General features: G+C 43.7%; 1 protein-coding gene across 1 annotated transcript in view; it reads left to right on the forward strand.

Moving 5' to 3' along the window:
- Positions 1-15,265, forward strand: part of NID2 (nidogen 2) — a 62,374-nt gene extending 47,109 nt beyond the window's left edge. Inside the window, exons 13-21 of the mRNA XM_032179380.2 lie at positions 781-900; positions 1,658-1,891; positions 5,637-5,858; positions 6,463-6,632; positions 9,241-9,370; positions 9,876-10,047; positions 12,930-13,087; positions 14,300-14,423; positions 15,109-15,265. Of these exons, the coding sequence (XP_032035271.1) occupies positions 781-900; positions 1,658-1,891; positions 5,637-5,858; positions 6,463-6,632; positions 9,241-9,370; positions 9,876-10,047; positions 12,930-13,087; positions 14,300-14,423; positions 15,109-15,265 (1,487 nt within the window). The remainder of the gene's footprint in view (positions 1-780; positions 901-1,657; positions 1,892-5,636; positions 5,859-6,462; positions 6,633-9,240; positions 9,371-9,875; positions 10,048-12,929; positions 13,088-14,299; positions 14,424-15,108) is intronic.
- The last annotated feature ends 969 nt before the right edge of the window (positions 15,266-16,234 follow it).

Consider the following 16,234-nt stretch of genomic DNA (forward strand, 5'->3'; position numbering starts at 1 on the left):
GGAATGTAAGTTGGCTTTTGTTTGAAGTGTCAGGATTTTGTAGTTTTGAGAAATATTATGGTGAAAATTAATCCTCATGGTGCTATGTGGAGAGTGTAGGGGCCTGAATTGTTTGTACTGATATGCCCAGCAAATTTAGATTTCCATTTTGTAAGTATTATTTCAAAACCCTTGATAATATTTTTTTCTTATTTCTTCTAAAAGTGGAAAGTAAAGAAAATACCTGGTTAATGGGGGTGTGGTTCTAGATAGTAAGATTCTGATTAGGCAAGACAGAATGTACTTCTTAGCTGAAAAATATTTGGGCCTCATCTGGCTCCTTTGCATCTATAGGCGAATGTTACAGGGAGATGGTGCCAACAACGAAAGAAAAAAAAAAAAACCATTGTTGGATATATTTGTCTTTATGCAGCATTGCTGAAAGGAAGTTAATGACTTATAGTCTAAAGGTTACTTCAAAGGTAATAACTTCCTTGAATTCACTGTCAATGAAACATGCTGTAGGATGTGTTTTTTTTCTGTGAGTGACTACCCATTTGATTTCTACACTGAACATGTTTAGTCTAATGTGTTAATTCACATGTTCCTTGATTTTTTTTCTTCCTTTCTATTAAGGTTACCTTTAGGTGTCAGCATTTTTCTGCTCATGCTCAAAGGTCTTCTGAAGCTGACACCTCACTGGATGTTGATCCACGTACCCAAAGCCCATGCAGTCGCACAGATTGTGTGAGTGAAGTCATAGTGTTCTTTGCTTCTTTCTTCTGTTTCTGACCTCTGCAGATGTAGATGAATGCTCAGAAAACAGATGTCACCCTGCAGCTACCTGCTACAATACTCCTGGTTCCTTCTCCTGCCATTGTCAACCCGGATATTATGGGGATGGATTTCAGTGCATACCTGGTAAGTTTCAGAGGGCCAGATTAGGCACATGAATCTCTTAGCTCCTTCAAGGATATTTTTCTATGACAGCCCACTCTTGATTTAGCCTGGTCTGGAGCCTTGGTGGATTTTCCAAGCTGTGGATTGTTTTCCTTGGTTACCTCCTGCTGCCTAGTTTACTGATAGTTCACTGATTTGTAACATTTCTGGAGGCCTGCAGGAGATGACCCACCCATCGTCCTACCTCATAGCAGCTCTGGTTAACTGCCCTAGTGATCTGCTTGACCTTGATGAGTGCAATTTGGATGAGGTGTTGAGATCAAGCTTATTAAACAGAGCTATATGTGCCGGTAGCCAGGGTTAAGCCTGTGGCGACCGTGTCAGAGGAGCTTGGCCAGCTTGGTGCAGTCTAGTGAGTGCCGTTGGCTTGCAGCTTCTCAGACTTAACCTGTGGGCCTCAGGGCATGAATGAGCTTTGGCTTGTTTTCTCCAGAGTCTCTTGGGATGTTGGGCAGATGCCATGGCTACCCCTCATTTTCCCCAGATGACAATAGGGAGGGGCTGGGCTGCTTTACACTTAGAGCCAGCTAGGGACCTATAGGATGAACTGGAAGAACTGGAGAGAAATGAGATAAATAGTGGCAAGGTATTATAAAATAAGAATCTCGGGCTCCAAAATCCCAGCGCCTTTCCATGCCATGCTGTGGGCTGATGAAGTGGATGGGTTGCGATGCCTTCTATTTCTCTTTTGTGTCTTCCTCTGCCTTGATCCTGGAAGACTCCACCTCAAGCCTGACACCCTGTGAACAACAGCAGCGCCATGCCCAGGCCCAGTATGCCTACCCTGGGGCCCAGTTCCACATCCCCCAATGTGACGAGCAGGGCAACTTCCTGCCCCTACAGTGTCATGGCAGCACTGGCTTCTGCTGGTGCGTGGACCCTGATGGTCATGAAGTTCCTGGTACCCAGACTCCCCCTGGCTCCACCCCGCCTCACTGCGGACCACCACCAGGTGAGCTTAGGCCTGGAGCTCAAGAAGCAGAATGGCACTGTTGGTGGGTAGATCATAATTCCTGCCCAGACCACGCAGGCACAGGGCCAGTCACCATTCTTCATAGCCTCTTTCCTCCTGAGAAGACTTGAATAATAGTGCATACATATATGCATGTTTGTGTCATAAGGACATAGAGATATGCAATACATGACACATACGATCTGTTACACGTTGGCCTCTTAGACCTTTGTCCAGTACAAACCAGAAGTTGAGATTGTGTATGTAGGTCAGACTGAGACCACTACCCTAGACCTGTTACAGCAGCTTAGAGAGATCTGACAGTTAGAAGATCTGGCCAGACTGGCGTTTTGACCAGAAGGAAAACTGCCTTCCTGTGTAACTATCTCACTTACCTCTGCCTTTTGAATGGCAGGAAACAGTATGAACGCTGTGTTAGTATCAATAGGAAAAATAAGAAAAATAATACCTGCTGGTGGATCCAGTTAGTTTTCTCTAAACTGACAATCCCAGCCCTCTGTAACCTAGCCCAACATCTCAGAAGGAGGCACAGGCATCTGGTTTCTGTTAGCCCATACAATCTGAGAACATGCCTGCTACCATCTGAGCATTCCCTAGCTGGGTGGGGCATGGTGATCAAGTGCTCACAGTCGATTCCAACAACAGGCAGATAAGGCAACTTTCTGTTCCTTGTTGAATTATTCACGGATGGGTAAAACTTGTTTCCTTAATCATTACAGAAGAACTTTATTTAATGAAGAGCATAGGATTGGCTTGATACCGTTTTAGCCAAAATGATTCCGACACAGCTTGCTATCCAAAGATCCATTTTTACTATCGAGAAGGGTTCCGTAAATACTAGTCTTGGCTTTTAATGTGTGAAAGTAAGAAGAACTGGAGAATTACCAATAGTTTTTTTCCCTTTTAATGGTGTTAATTGTTGCCCGGGTATGGTGGCTCATGCCTGTAATCCCAGCACTTTGGGAGGCCAAGGCGGGTGGATCATGAGGTCAAGAGATTGAGACCATCCTGGCCAACATGGTGAAACCCCATCTGTACTAAAAATACAAAAATTAGCTGGGCGTGGTGACACGCACCTGTAGTCCCAGCTCCTCAGGAGGCTGAGGAAGGAGAATCACTTGAACTCAGCAGGCGGAGGTTGCAGTAGGCTGAGATCATGCCGCTGCCCTGCAGCCTGGCAATAGAGTGAGACTCTTTTTTTTTTTTTTTAAAAAAAGGCCAGGTCTTGGTGGTTCTCAGATAGGTAAAAATTGGTAATGGCTTGATCCGTAGTCCCTCTTTGTTTCTATTTTTAGAAAAAGATTTTAAAGGTCCAAAAAAGGTACAGAGAAATTCTATTTCCCTCATGCCTTCTCTTTGAAAATGTCTTGCTTCTAACTCCATCTGGGATTTGAAAAAATCAGATGGTTGGGAGGTACCTTTGGGGAATGGTTCAGAATTCGATTAAATTTATTAAGACAAGCATGTGTTAAAGACAATGATTTTAAAGGGAGAACCAAGAGACTAAGAAGTGAATGAGGAAAATAGGGCCGTGTTCTCTTGTGCGGACTTTCTCCTGCCCACACTCTCTCGGCGCTGGTTTGGCCCTGGCTGCTATCTCTGACTGGTCTCATGTTTGATGGGGTCATCTTGAGGGAGGGTAAGGACGCTCTGTGCCCACGATTTCAAAATACTTAAGCCCCTGCCAACCAGAAGCACAAGAGAAAGAAATTCATGGTTGGGTTGAAAAGTAGTAATAGTAACGAATGAAAGGGATGCCCATGTATGAGTGATTTGGGACACCCATTTCCCAGGAGTTAGGCACGTCTCTTTGTTTGGAATGCAAACACACAGCATAGGGTGGTTCCTTAAAGCAAAAATGGATCCTTGAGTTCTGAATGTGGAGCAGGGGTGGAGTTGGGAACTTCTCCAGGGAGTCCTACAGTGTTTGAGTTAGTAGCATTTCCCTCTCTGTGTTCCTCGAGACACATTTGGGTGAAGAAGTCAGAGTCTTACCTTCTCCACAGGGTCTTAAAAAGAGCTTTGTCTTCCATGGGTCATAAGCTACAGTGACAACTAAATGGCATTTGCTTCCCCCAACTCTGGTGAGTCGTGCAGTCGAGCTAGAGCTAGTTGGGTTTGAGCTCTGACGACTTCATTCGCAGTCTTTTGTGTTCCAAAAGGAATTGTAGGTGCTGGAACCTGATCATAATGTTCCCAGCTTTGTTCTTTAGAGTCATTGGAGGGTTTTGAGCAGAGTGACATGAAATGCCTTTATGTTTTAAATGGGCCATTCTGGCTGCTGCTAATTGAGTTTACACTGGTTTTGGAGAGAGTGAGGGCATAGAAGGGTGGAAGCAGGAAAACCAGTGGGAAGGCTGTTGCAGAAATCCCAGGGAGAGGATGAGGCTTTTTAACCAGGGTGAGGGGGTGCAGTAGGGAGAAGTAAAGATATTCTAAGTGGATTCTGAAGGTACCGCTATAAAGAGTTTTTGACGTTATCAAATGTGGATGGTGAGAGAAAGGAGGGTCAAGGATAATCAGGTCTGAGCAGTGGAAAAATGGAGGTGCCATTTACTCATATGGGAAAAACTAGGGGAGCAGCTGGTTTGATGGTGAAAGCAGGGGCTCAGTTTCTATTAATTTCTGATTTCTATTATACATCTAAATGGTGGTAGCAAGTAGGGTTACTGTCTATGTGATTCTGCAGACCATATGCTTTAAGTTGCAGGAATTAAAAAGGAAGGAGAAGCACCTTCTCTTGTTTAAGTTCCTTTGGGTAGTCCTAACATAAATGAACAAGTTATCTCAATAACCTGCTGCAGCAGAGTCTTCTCAGAACAACCTGTATTTTGGACAAAGCCTCAATGGCACTGTGGAAGCAGCCTGGGAGGAAACTGGTTTGCAACTGAAGCCAGCAGGACTTTAACCATGGAGTGAGCTGTGAGGGAGGGGACAAGAGGAGAAGATGCTAGAGAAAGAGGGGGAAAGAAGGTAGAGCCTGCAGGAAAAGATTCAGCTTTGAGATAATCCCAGGTGCAGGGTGGCTAAAGCACTTCTGGAAACTGGGCTGCGGAAGAACCATTTTTAAGCTGTTTGCCACCACCTCTGCTATGCTTCGCTACTAATTCCACTCAGTTTTACCTTTACTCCATGTAGTTTTCCAGTGGGTAGACAGAGGGCACCGTGGCGCTGGGCTTTCAGTAATACTTTCTAAGACACACACTGGTCAGTGGCAAGATGGCCCTCTCCTCAGCAGCTTCGAGCTTGAAGCAAGTGGGGAATGAATGCAAATTGGCTTTAAGCATCACCTCGGCCACTGAGTCCCCAAGGATCACCTGCACAAGTGCTCTGTCAGCAGAGGCGCCTGAGGTACAGGCAGGATGGGCCTGTACATGTCTTGGGGGCCTCTCCTGGCCAGAGGGAGATCATGCCCCTTCCCAAGCTGAGTGAGCTGCACTGCTGATCTTACCTCCTCTTGTTCTTTCTTGATGTGGCTGGGCCTTGATGACAGACCCTCCTGGCAAGAAAGAAGCATCAGATGATCTCTTTCTGATTCCCATGGTGGAGAAGTACTTAGAACACATTTGCTTCCCAAGTTTGGTGTCCACAGGCTTGGCTGAGACCTGGACAGTAGGAGAAGGAAGGCCAGGAGGCCAGGCATGGGGTCTCGAGCTACATTTTGCATTCTGTCCTTGGCTCACAATCAAAGGTTTTTCTTCTTCCCTCTTCCCCATCTGCTCAGAGCCCACCCAGAGGCCCCCGACCATCTGTGAGCGCTGGAGGGAAAACCTGCTGGAGCACTACGGTGGCACCCCCCGGGATGACCAGTACGTGCCCCAGTGCGATGACCTGGGCCACTTCATCCCCCTGCAGTGCCACGGAAAGAGCGACTTCTGCTGGTGTGTGGACAAAGATGGCAGAGAGGTGCAGGGCACCCGCTCCCAGCCAGGCACCACCCCTGCGTGTAAGCACCTGGCAGCCCCCGCTCCCCTCAGCTGTATCTAAGGCCTTTGCTAGGGATGCTGCCTGCTGTGGTGAAGTGGGGGGACATGTGGGGTCACCAGGTCTAATGAAAGAAGTCACTATGTGCTATGTTGATTTATAATCTGGTCCACACAATCCCAATTTGCGTTTGGTGTCTGGTTTTTGTCATTAGCAGCTTCCATAATTGGAACATCTGCAACTCGGTTCAGCAGGCAGTTACTCCCCCTCCCCAGTCCAGGGTGACAGGGGACACGTGTCACTCTGGAGTCCTAAAAGGAAGCTGACACAATGCTGGCTCTGGTTTTTTTCCTTCTCTTGAAAAACAAAAAAAAATCTGTTCTGCTTTGTTCTGAGGGAAGTGTTTTGCTGTCTTCTTCCCTAGTAAATGGCAGATTTACATAATTGATCCTTAAAAAAACCCTACAAAATAGAATTTCTTTTGAAGAACATCTGGAGCACATCTGCGTAGGGCGAAGAACTTTTGATAATTTTTGGAGGCTCTGGTATGTGGTAAAGTAACTTTTCTTCCCATCTCCCTGCCTGCCCTTGTTCCCCATCCTGCTCTCCCACCCTCTCTCCCACAGGTATACCCACCGTCGCTCCACCCATGGTCCGGCCCACGCCCCGGCCGGATGTGACCCCTCCATCTGTGGGCACCTTCCTGCTCTATGCCCAGGGCCAGCAGATTGGCTACTTACCCCTCAATGGCACCAGGCTTCAGAAGGATGCAGCCAAGACCCTGCTGTCTCTGCATGTAAAGTGGATTTCTCCTGTGGGGGGCGGGGCTGCGTGGCTTTCCCAGTGGGAGCCACCTCACAGGCCCTGTTGCAGTGCAGTGGACTGGTGCAGGGAAGTCCTGGAGGGTTTCTGAGCTGCAGCCCATCGGCATGGGCCCGATGCCACCACCATAGAACCAGGGCTCTCTCTTGCTGGGAGTCACCTGTCACTGACCAAGGCTGTGCTCTCTGGTTCATTCATGGGGTTTCAGATAAATGGAAAGGGAACTTTAGAGTTGTCAGCATATGGAGGCTGTATGGTGATCCAAGGGAAAATGGATCGACTCTTACCCTAAGTCCCAGGGTTCTGTGTCATAACATCTCCATAGAAATCCTGGAAATCAAAGGGACAGGACGACTAGTCATAAGGTGTGATCTCTGTGATTTGCTGGGGACTCCAAGTGGAAGTCAGTTAATGACTGTCTCACCATTGCAGCCCTTCTCTTTCACTTTGGTTCTGTCCCTTTGACCCACTTCTTTCCTAACCTTCCCTGACTCCATAGATGAAAACTTGAGGAGTGTGTGACCCTGGGAGAGGAGTGAATGGAGCCTTCCCCAGGGGATGCTTGATGCTTCCTGAGCCAGCAGCCTCCCTAATGCATGGCACCCCATTTTGGGGAGAGGGTTTTCTCAAAAATGGAGGAAAAATAAGGATGGCTCTCTAGAATGGCATCGACACAGTGGAAAATCATCTGATTCCATTATTGAACTTCACACTCCAGGCACTTGCTCATCCGTAAGAAAGAATAGTACAGCATTCATGTTTACATTTACTTCTGTTAATGAACTACACTTATTTGGTTCCAGAAAAGCTTAGAGGCAGCCAGTGTTTAGGAAAAGATGTCTTCTTTTTAAGATTCGGGTTTGTTGGGTCCTGTCCCCTGCCCCAAGAAAACTCTCACATTGTTTTGTAAAACTTTCTCTGGAAGAGGTAGAGACTAAGAAGTTGACATCACTTTAAGCTAACCCTCTTTTATTCAAGTCATAGAGCTTGATTGCCTTTCTGAACATGCCCCTGACCAGGACAGGGTGGTGATGACAGTGGTAGTGGAACTGAAAGAAATGGGACATGGGTTATTTGCACATTTTAAGGAAATTTACTTAAACTGGGACTTTTTCTTTAACCTGAGTTTATGACATGGGTTTATGAATCCCATGATTCCCCGGGTTAATGGAAGCTCATTTGAATGTGTACTCTTGCCTGGGACAAATGACCTTTCAGTTTTCAAGTAAAAGTGTAGTTAACCTTAGGCCTCCCCATATAAGCTGCCTGTTTTTCCACTAAAGCCAAATCCCGTTTTGTACAATCTTTCTTGGCTGACTATGCTCCGGGGCGGGGGCGGGGGTGGGGGGGTGCGTAAGTGAAGCCAAGCCCCAGGAGGCTGTTAGGCAAGGCAGGAACTTGTATGACCTCAGGGACAGCCAGGTAACCCCTGAATGTTGGCTTTGCACATCTGCTGGGCTTCTCAGAGCAGGAGCCTGGATTGGAAACTGAATGAAGCAAGTTCTGCATGGAGTTGAGGAAAAATATCAGACTCAGCATTTATTTTTATTTTTTTTAAAGACTTGTCATTTATTTAGCAATGAGGAGGAGAGACCTCACTAGCCAGAGGTTGAATAACCACTACTCTCTAGTTCCTTAACCCAATAAATTAGATTTGTTCCTTCTTTTGAGACAGGGTGTAGCTCTGTTGCCCAGGCTGGAGTGCAGTGGCATCATCTCGGCTTGGTGCAGCCTTGACCTCCTGGGCTCAAGCGATCCTCCCACCTTGGTCTCCTGAGTAGCTGGGACTACAGGTGCGTGCCACCATGCCCAGTTAATTTATTTTTTGTTTTTTAGACGGGGTCTCACTATGTTGCTCAGTCTCAAACTCCTGGGCTCAAGCAATCCTCCTGCTTTGGCCTCCCAACGGACAGGGATTACAGGCGTGAGTCACTGTGCCTGACTACACTTTCTTTAGTACAGGATATAACCAACATCTTGCCTCCTAAGAGTCAGGGGCAGGAGTATAGGTGATTGCACTTCAGGGAGAGGAAGGATCTCATTCATAGAGGAGGGGAGAGTAGATTTTGTTGGCATATAGTGGCAAATTTTATTAAGGCTCTTGGAAAAGTGCTGATGACATTGGGAAAGAATTCAGTTTTTACCCAGTAAAATATTAAAAACTTATTTTGCTTAAGGCCATGTCCTCTAATTACTGAAGGGGCTGATTTTTTTTTTTTTAATCATCAGTCATAATAGCACCTATTCAAGGGCTTACTGTATACCAATTACTGATTAGGACACTTTACAAGCACTTATAGTATTAATTTTTATAGCAACCATATGAAGCAGGTACACTATTGGCCTCATTTTGCAAATGAGACAAAGGCATAGAGGTTAAATGCCCAAAGCCACATGGCTAAGTGGCTGAGCCTAGATTTCACCCCAGAGTGCCCACATGTCCAGCTACTCTGCTCTGTTGCCTGCAGGATTACAGTGCAGTGTTGCTCACTGCAGCTGTGCATGAGCAAGGCAGCTGAGTGTGAACAAAGGGGACATGTAACCTAATTAATTCTTCTAACTCTATGATTTGATGCACAAAGGGCTCCATAATCGTGGGAATTGATTATGACTGCCGGGAGAGGATGGTGTACTGGACAGATGTTGCTGGACGGACAATCAGCCGTGCCAGTCTGGAACTGGGAGCAGAGCCTGAGATGATCGTGAATTCAGGTCAGCAGCTTCACTCGGCAGTCTGCATTTCACTTGATTCTGCAGTCACTTGTCTACTTTACACCGAAGTGTCCCCTCGATTTTTCTCCACTAGGGGAGGTTAAGTTCTAGGCAAGTCATTTTATTGAGCTGTATAAGACTAGCCCCTCTGTAAGCAAACACCTTCATACATAAGGAATGAAATAGGTGATTCCTACTGTGCGCACTTCTCAAAAAAGAATTCACGGTAAGAATTCAGGGTGAGGCCTTCGTTTATTCAGCCTGGCTCTGGCACCATGGATGTCGGTTGTCATCAAACTGGTAGGTCTGCTGGTCTAGAAGCTAGAAGTAGTGGAATATGTAACAAAAGTACTTGTTTCTCTATTAACCTGGTTCTTGGGGACTTACAGACACTTGGGCTTTGTTTTCCCCTGCTGACCCCCCTGCCCACCTGACCCTTGGAGGGCTTCAGGTTTGCCCTCCATATCCTGCAAACACTTCAGTCCTGACTTTGCTTTATTTCCAGGTCTGATAAGCCCTGAAGGACTTGCCATCGACCACATCCGCAGAACAATGTACTGGACGGACAGTGTCCTGGATAAGATAGAGAGCGCCCTGCTGGATGGCTCTGAGCGCAAGGTCCTCTTCTACACAGAACTGGTGAATCCCCGTGCCATCGCTGTGGATCCAATCCGAGGGTCAGCTGGGCTTCCCTAATTCTCCTCTTACCTGTAGATCCTGATGCGAAGCCCTTGGGTTTTAAATACAACGTGGGGGAAGGTCAGAACAAGAGAGTGAAGGCTCAAATGCATTCATGTAACAAAGGTTTACTGAGGATCTACGAGGTGTCATGACCTGTTCTAGGAAAAGACAAGGTCTGTTCTTTCATGGCACTTATATTCTATTAGGAGGAAACAAGACTGTGTATAAACAGTATTAGTCTGTGATGTGATATGTAGAAAATTCAGATAGTGTTGTGAGAACTAGGGCTACTCTGAATCAAATGATCAGGCAAGGCCTCAGATGACACTTAAACTGGAAGTGAAGTGGGATTCCTCTTGCAGCACATTTAGAAACCAGGGTTGAAGCTCACGGTAGGGCTGACCTACATCAAGTGACATTAACCAAAGCTCAGACACCTCTGGCCTCAGTGTTGCTATAGCAGGAATCAAGATAAACATTTTCCCTGTCTGTATAATTGCTAAGGTCATCAAATGTGACACACAGGATTTCTTCATTGTCTCAGTACTTGTTAGAATCAGGGAGAATTTTTGTATCTTGAGAAACTCTTGCCATGTTTAAGTGGAGTTTCTACGAAATGAAATTCCCAGATGCCCTTCAAATCAGTAAAGAAAACCTTCAGCTTTAATTTTCAGGTAAGTGCTTTTTTACTATGAAATACTTAGTGCAGAGCCTCAAAGGTGGTTTCAAATTTTGGGTTCTACACACAGGAAAAGTATCTGTATCTTTCTCTATTCCAGTTGACTTAACAGGAATTAATAGCCCTCTTAAAAACTCTTTGCATAGGCTTGCCTTTCTGACATTTGGAAGGTCCTTTTTTTTTTTTTTTTTTTTTTTGAGACAAGGTCTTGCTTTGTTGCTGAGGCTGGAGTGCAGTGGCACAATATCGGCTGACTACAGCCTCCGTCTCCGAGGTTCAAGCAATTCTCCTGCCTCAGCCTCCCAAGTAGCTGGGATTACAGTCATGTGCCACCATGCCCAGCTAATTTTTGTATTTTTAGTCGAGACAGGGTTTTGCCATTTTGGTCTCCAACTCCTGACCCTGGGTGATCCACCTGCCTTGGCCTCCCAAAGTGCTGGGATTATAGGCCTAAGCCACTGCACCCGGCCCCTTATTCCTTCTTGGTGCTTGACCTGAAAACTGGGGAGAGCTGCCATCTTGCAGGCAATGATACTTTGGCCATGTGTCTGGAGTCTGGGGAAAAAGCATACTTTTAAGCTGAAATCCACAACACAGCCATGAGTTTAAGGATGAAAGTAGAACTTTCTTTATCCAGACAGCAAATATAAATGCTAAAGGACTTGAATTTTTAACAAAAAGAACACCCACCTTGAACCAGGTTGCAATATAACACACGTAATTACATCTCCCTCAACTGCGTAACAGAATGGTTGTCAAGCCTTCCTGCATATTTCTCATTTGCTTTCTATAGATTTCACCTTTACAGCTTTCTTCCTCTGGCAATCCCCAAATTTACACCAAATATCTGTGTAAGCTTGTTTCAGACTTACTGTTTTTGATGATATTAAATCATTTTGGGGAGGAGACTGATCAGAAGGGATGAAGCAATGATATGCATGCTTTACCCTCTGGCCACCTCCACCTTAGCGCAAAGTGGAAACTGCTTTCTGGCTTTTACTCTCAGCTTCTCTCTGCTTCATCTATTGGGCATAAGGGATGAAATTCACAACAGGGGAAACCTATGGTTTCTTCCTCTCCTCTCACTGAGGTTCTCTGTAGCCCAACTGATTTATTCAAAGCTTCTATAGCTTTTATAAAATAGTATTTTATAAAAAGTGCTTTCAACATTATTTCTGCTCTAACTATAAACCTGTTTGTTTCCTTATAACCTATTTCCACTTAATAGGACCATATTATTTCCTAGTTAGTATCTGTTATTTAAAAGGTGGCATTTAAAAGGTAAAGTGCTTAACTTAAAATGTTTCCATCCTTGGGTGCCAGGTACCCCTTCAAGTACCAAACTGTATTTTTGGCAGAAGAAAGAACAGTTTCCCTCTCAAATCCCTGGTCCACATCTCTTCAAGTTCCATAGTTTGTATTGAAGCCATTCCTAACAGCTGTATTAGTTTCTATTCTAAAACCCAAGATCCAATTCAAGATTTCAACAAACAGAGGGTTTTGGGACAGTTGAGTCAAGGGGTATCTCGGAGGCAGGGATTCTGATAGTAACTTAGTAATGACTTCTTCCACATAGTTACAATAATCAGAAAACCTTGTGATACAGGTACAAGTGAAATATGGCTGTGTATTAGTTACCTACTGCTGTGTAACAAATTGCCCAAACCCTCAGCAGTGTAAGATAACATTTAGTCTCACAGTTTCTGCGAGTCAGGAATCCAAGTGTGTCTTCACTGAGCTCCTCAGGCATGGAGTCTCTCACAAGGCTGCAATCAGGTAATGGCCAAACTGCAGTGATCACAAGGCTCAGCTCAGGGAAGACACAGCCCAAGCATGCTCACATGGGCTGCAGGCAGGACTAATGTCTCTGGCCAACAGCCCTCAAGGACATCAGTTCCTTGGCACATCTTCCTCTTTATAGGGTAGCTTGCAACATGGCATCCAGCTTCCCTCAAAGGGAGCAAGAGAGAGAGCCCCTAAGGCAGAAACCAGTTTTTTGAGACCTAATATCAGCAGTGATAGCCTATCACTTCTGCTATACTCTACGAACTAGAAGCAAGACACTAATGCAGCCCAAACTCGAGGGGATTGCTTAAGGCTATAATACATGAGGAGATGGAGATCACTGGGGGCTGCTTAGATGCTGCCTACCACAGCCTTCATAGCTATTCTTTTACAATCTTGACTTTTACCTTACAGCAACTTGTACTGGACAGACTGGAATAGAGAAGCTCCTAAAATTGAAACATCATCTTTAGATGGAGAAAACAGAAGAATTCTGATCAATACAGACATTGGATTGCCCAATGGCTTAACTTTTGACCCTTTCTCTAAACTGCTCTGCTGGGCAGATGCAGGTAATACTACTGATGGAATGCAAATAGATAACCTCTCATTACAGTGAGTGTGAGCACTAACAGATTTTACTACAAAATCAAATCTCATCACTTAGATCTTTTGGTTTAAACACATTTCTAGCAGTACAGCACATAATCTCCTTTCTTTGGTCTGTAAACTTTTAAGTACTATTAAATGAGTCTTAAAATTAACTTTCTGGGGTTTGGGTGGAAGGAAGGCTATATCAAGCAGTAAGTTTGTACTGCTTGCCTGACCATGAGTGTTTGGCATATTTTTAACAGTTAAAAGAATTAGCCACTGTTGAATTGACAAACTTAAGTTATTCTTGTGCAGGGAGAGGGTCACTATAACTTACCTATAAACAGCTGTTATAATGCTAAGGACATTCTTTGAAAAGTATTGTAGCAGGGTGGCTTTCTTCAGTAATAACATGGGTATTAGCAACCCAAATTTGTTTGCTTTTATCAGTACAACTGAAAAAATGCTGTGTGTCTAGTTCTATACTAAAGAATATGAAAAAGACTGTTCTTGAATTTGTAATCTAATAAAAGGGCCTAATGTACATAGGTCACTTTTATAACCCAGTTGTTTAAAACAAGTTACATTTCCTAAAAGTATTTGAAATTTAAATCAGGGCTCCACGAGAAATGTGAAACTTGGAAATTCTTGAATGGTTTAGCTATTGTAAAAATTTTTAAGACTGATTCCTTTACATTGAAACATGAGTTGTGTTACCATTTTAGTCGCTTTTTTCCTCCTACCTAGAAAATATTTTAAAAATACTAAGGAATTTGGTTAGAAGGTTGCCTCAGTAATTATACACATAGCTTACAAAGGGCAAGTATTTACCCAGATGTTATAATTTATAAGCTAAGGCTTAAAATCACACAAATTATAAAAATAATTACCTTTAATGCCCTACTTTGGCAGAAACTTACCAGATTTCAGTAAATGCAATCCTGTCTTCCAAAAAAGGATTGAAAGTTTGAATCTCTAGTAAAAACTGGAATGCTGTCCAAAAACTGGAGACTAGTAATAGGACAGGTAATTTTACAGTTGCTAATCTACGACTGCAATGGAAGTAAAATATCCTATTTCCCCGTTCTATCACTGTGTCACTATCTCACTATGTCACACAGTTCTATCACTATGTCACTATCATTTTTGGCAAAGCAGCTAAAGGACCTCATTTTCCCCCTTTGTTTTAAAAGGAACCAAAAAACTGGAGTGTACACTACCTGATGGAACTGGACGGCGTGTCATTCAAAACAACCTCAAGTACCCCTTCAGCATCGTAAGCTATGCAGATCACTTCTACCACACAGACTGGAGGAGGTGAGCACCATACATTCTGGACAAGCCTGAAAAGGCCAACTGTTCCAGAGGACATACCACTTGTTTTACCAAAAGTCAGTATGTGACTTGACGCATTAAGCCCTCTGAGGCTTCTGTTTCATCACCTCCTCATTGGCAGATAAGATGCTTCAAGGATGTTTCTTTTCATCCTTTCATGTTTTTGAAATCATCCTTTTACTTCACCCAGAAATTGAATGGTATTGCTCACATATAGCTTAAAAAGCAGCAAAGCTATTTGATAATTAACTGTCTCAAAAGGGAGCATATTAATCTAAATATGTTCTTTAGGGAGTAAGACTACCCTTGATACCATGAGCTATATTATAGGGCTTAAGTTGGCTTTTGACACTGTGGACATATTGTCTGAGGGACCGAAAAATACTATTTAGACTAGTTCTCAAATGAGGAACTGTGGAACATTAAAGTCTAAGCCCTTTACCCCATGGCCTACAAATCTGATTTGATAGCTCATCATGTGATTCTAACATGCAGCTAGAGATGAGCATGGATTTAGAGCAATGGTCTTCAAACTTCGGTATGGCTTTAGCATCAGCCCTTGGACAGAGAAGGCTGACAGAAATTTTCCTCTATTGCAACTATTTTTTGTAGCTAACTTCTTTAGTAAATGACTCTCCCTGAATTCACTCTTCCTTTATGTTACCAGGGATGGTGTTGTATCAGTAAATAAACATAGTGGCCAGTTTACTGATGAGTATCTCCCAGAACAACGATCTCACCTCTACGGGATAACTGCAGTCTACCCCTACTGCCCAACAGGTAAAAAGTATGCTTTAGGATGCTCCTTTAAATTAGCAGGGTAGAGAAGGGATATATATGGTATTTGATTACCCCTGCTGCCTGTGACACTGCCACCATTGCCTTCTTCCTGCCCTGAGGGCCAGTCTTTACTACCTTAAATCTACCTAGTTTATACACAAAATGCAAAGACTTGCTGTTGCAACTTGGTTACAATATACTCACCCACCACCCTGTCCCACCCCTGCTCTTCTCTCACAGGAAGAAAGTGAGTACAGTAATGTAAACGAAGACTTGGAGTTTACAATCAGAACCTGGACCCTAAAGAACAGTGACTGCAAAGGCAAAGAAAGTAAAAAAGGAATTGGCCATTAGACGTTCCTGAACATACAAGATGAACATTTTTTAGTGCAAAAAGACTTTTGTGAAAAGTTGATACCTCAATCTTTACTACTGTATTTTTAAAAATGAAGGTTGTTATTGCAAGTTTAAAAAGGTAACAGAATTTTAACTGTTGCTTATTAAGGCAACTTCTTGTAAACATTTATCATTAATATTTAAAAGATCAAATTCATTCAACTAAGAATTAGAGTTTAAGACTCTAAACCTGATTTTTGCTATGGATTCTTTCTGGCCAAGAAATTAAAGCACATGTGATCAAGATATAAAAATACGATCCTAAACCTTGACAGTTGGAGAAGCCAATGCAGAACTGATGGGAAAGGACCAATTATTTATAGTTTCCCAACAAAAGTTCTAAGATTTTTTACCTCTGCATCAGTGCATTTCTATTTATATCAAAAGGTGCTAAAATGATTCAATTTGCATTTTCTGATCCTGTAGTGCCTCTATAGAAGTACCCACAGAAAGTATCACATTTATAAAATACCAAAGATGTAACAATTTTAAAATTTTCTAGATTACTCCAATAAAATGTTTTAAGTTTTCCTATGACTTAATCTATATTGTCTCTAGGACAAAGTTGGGGATTGGCATATATGCTTTAACCACAAAGAAGAAAGGTGATTTATGCA

Source organism: Hylobates moloch, unplaced genomic scaffold (assembly GCF_009828535.3).
Source record: "Hylobates moloch isolate HMO894 unplaced genomic scaffold, HMol_V3 SCAFFOLD_16, whole genome shotgun sequence".
NCBI classification, from domain to species: Eukaryota; Metazoa; Chordata; class Mammalia; order Primates; family Hylobatidae; genus Hylobates; species Hylobates moloch.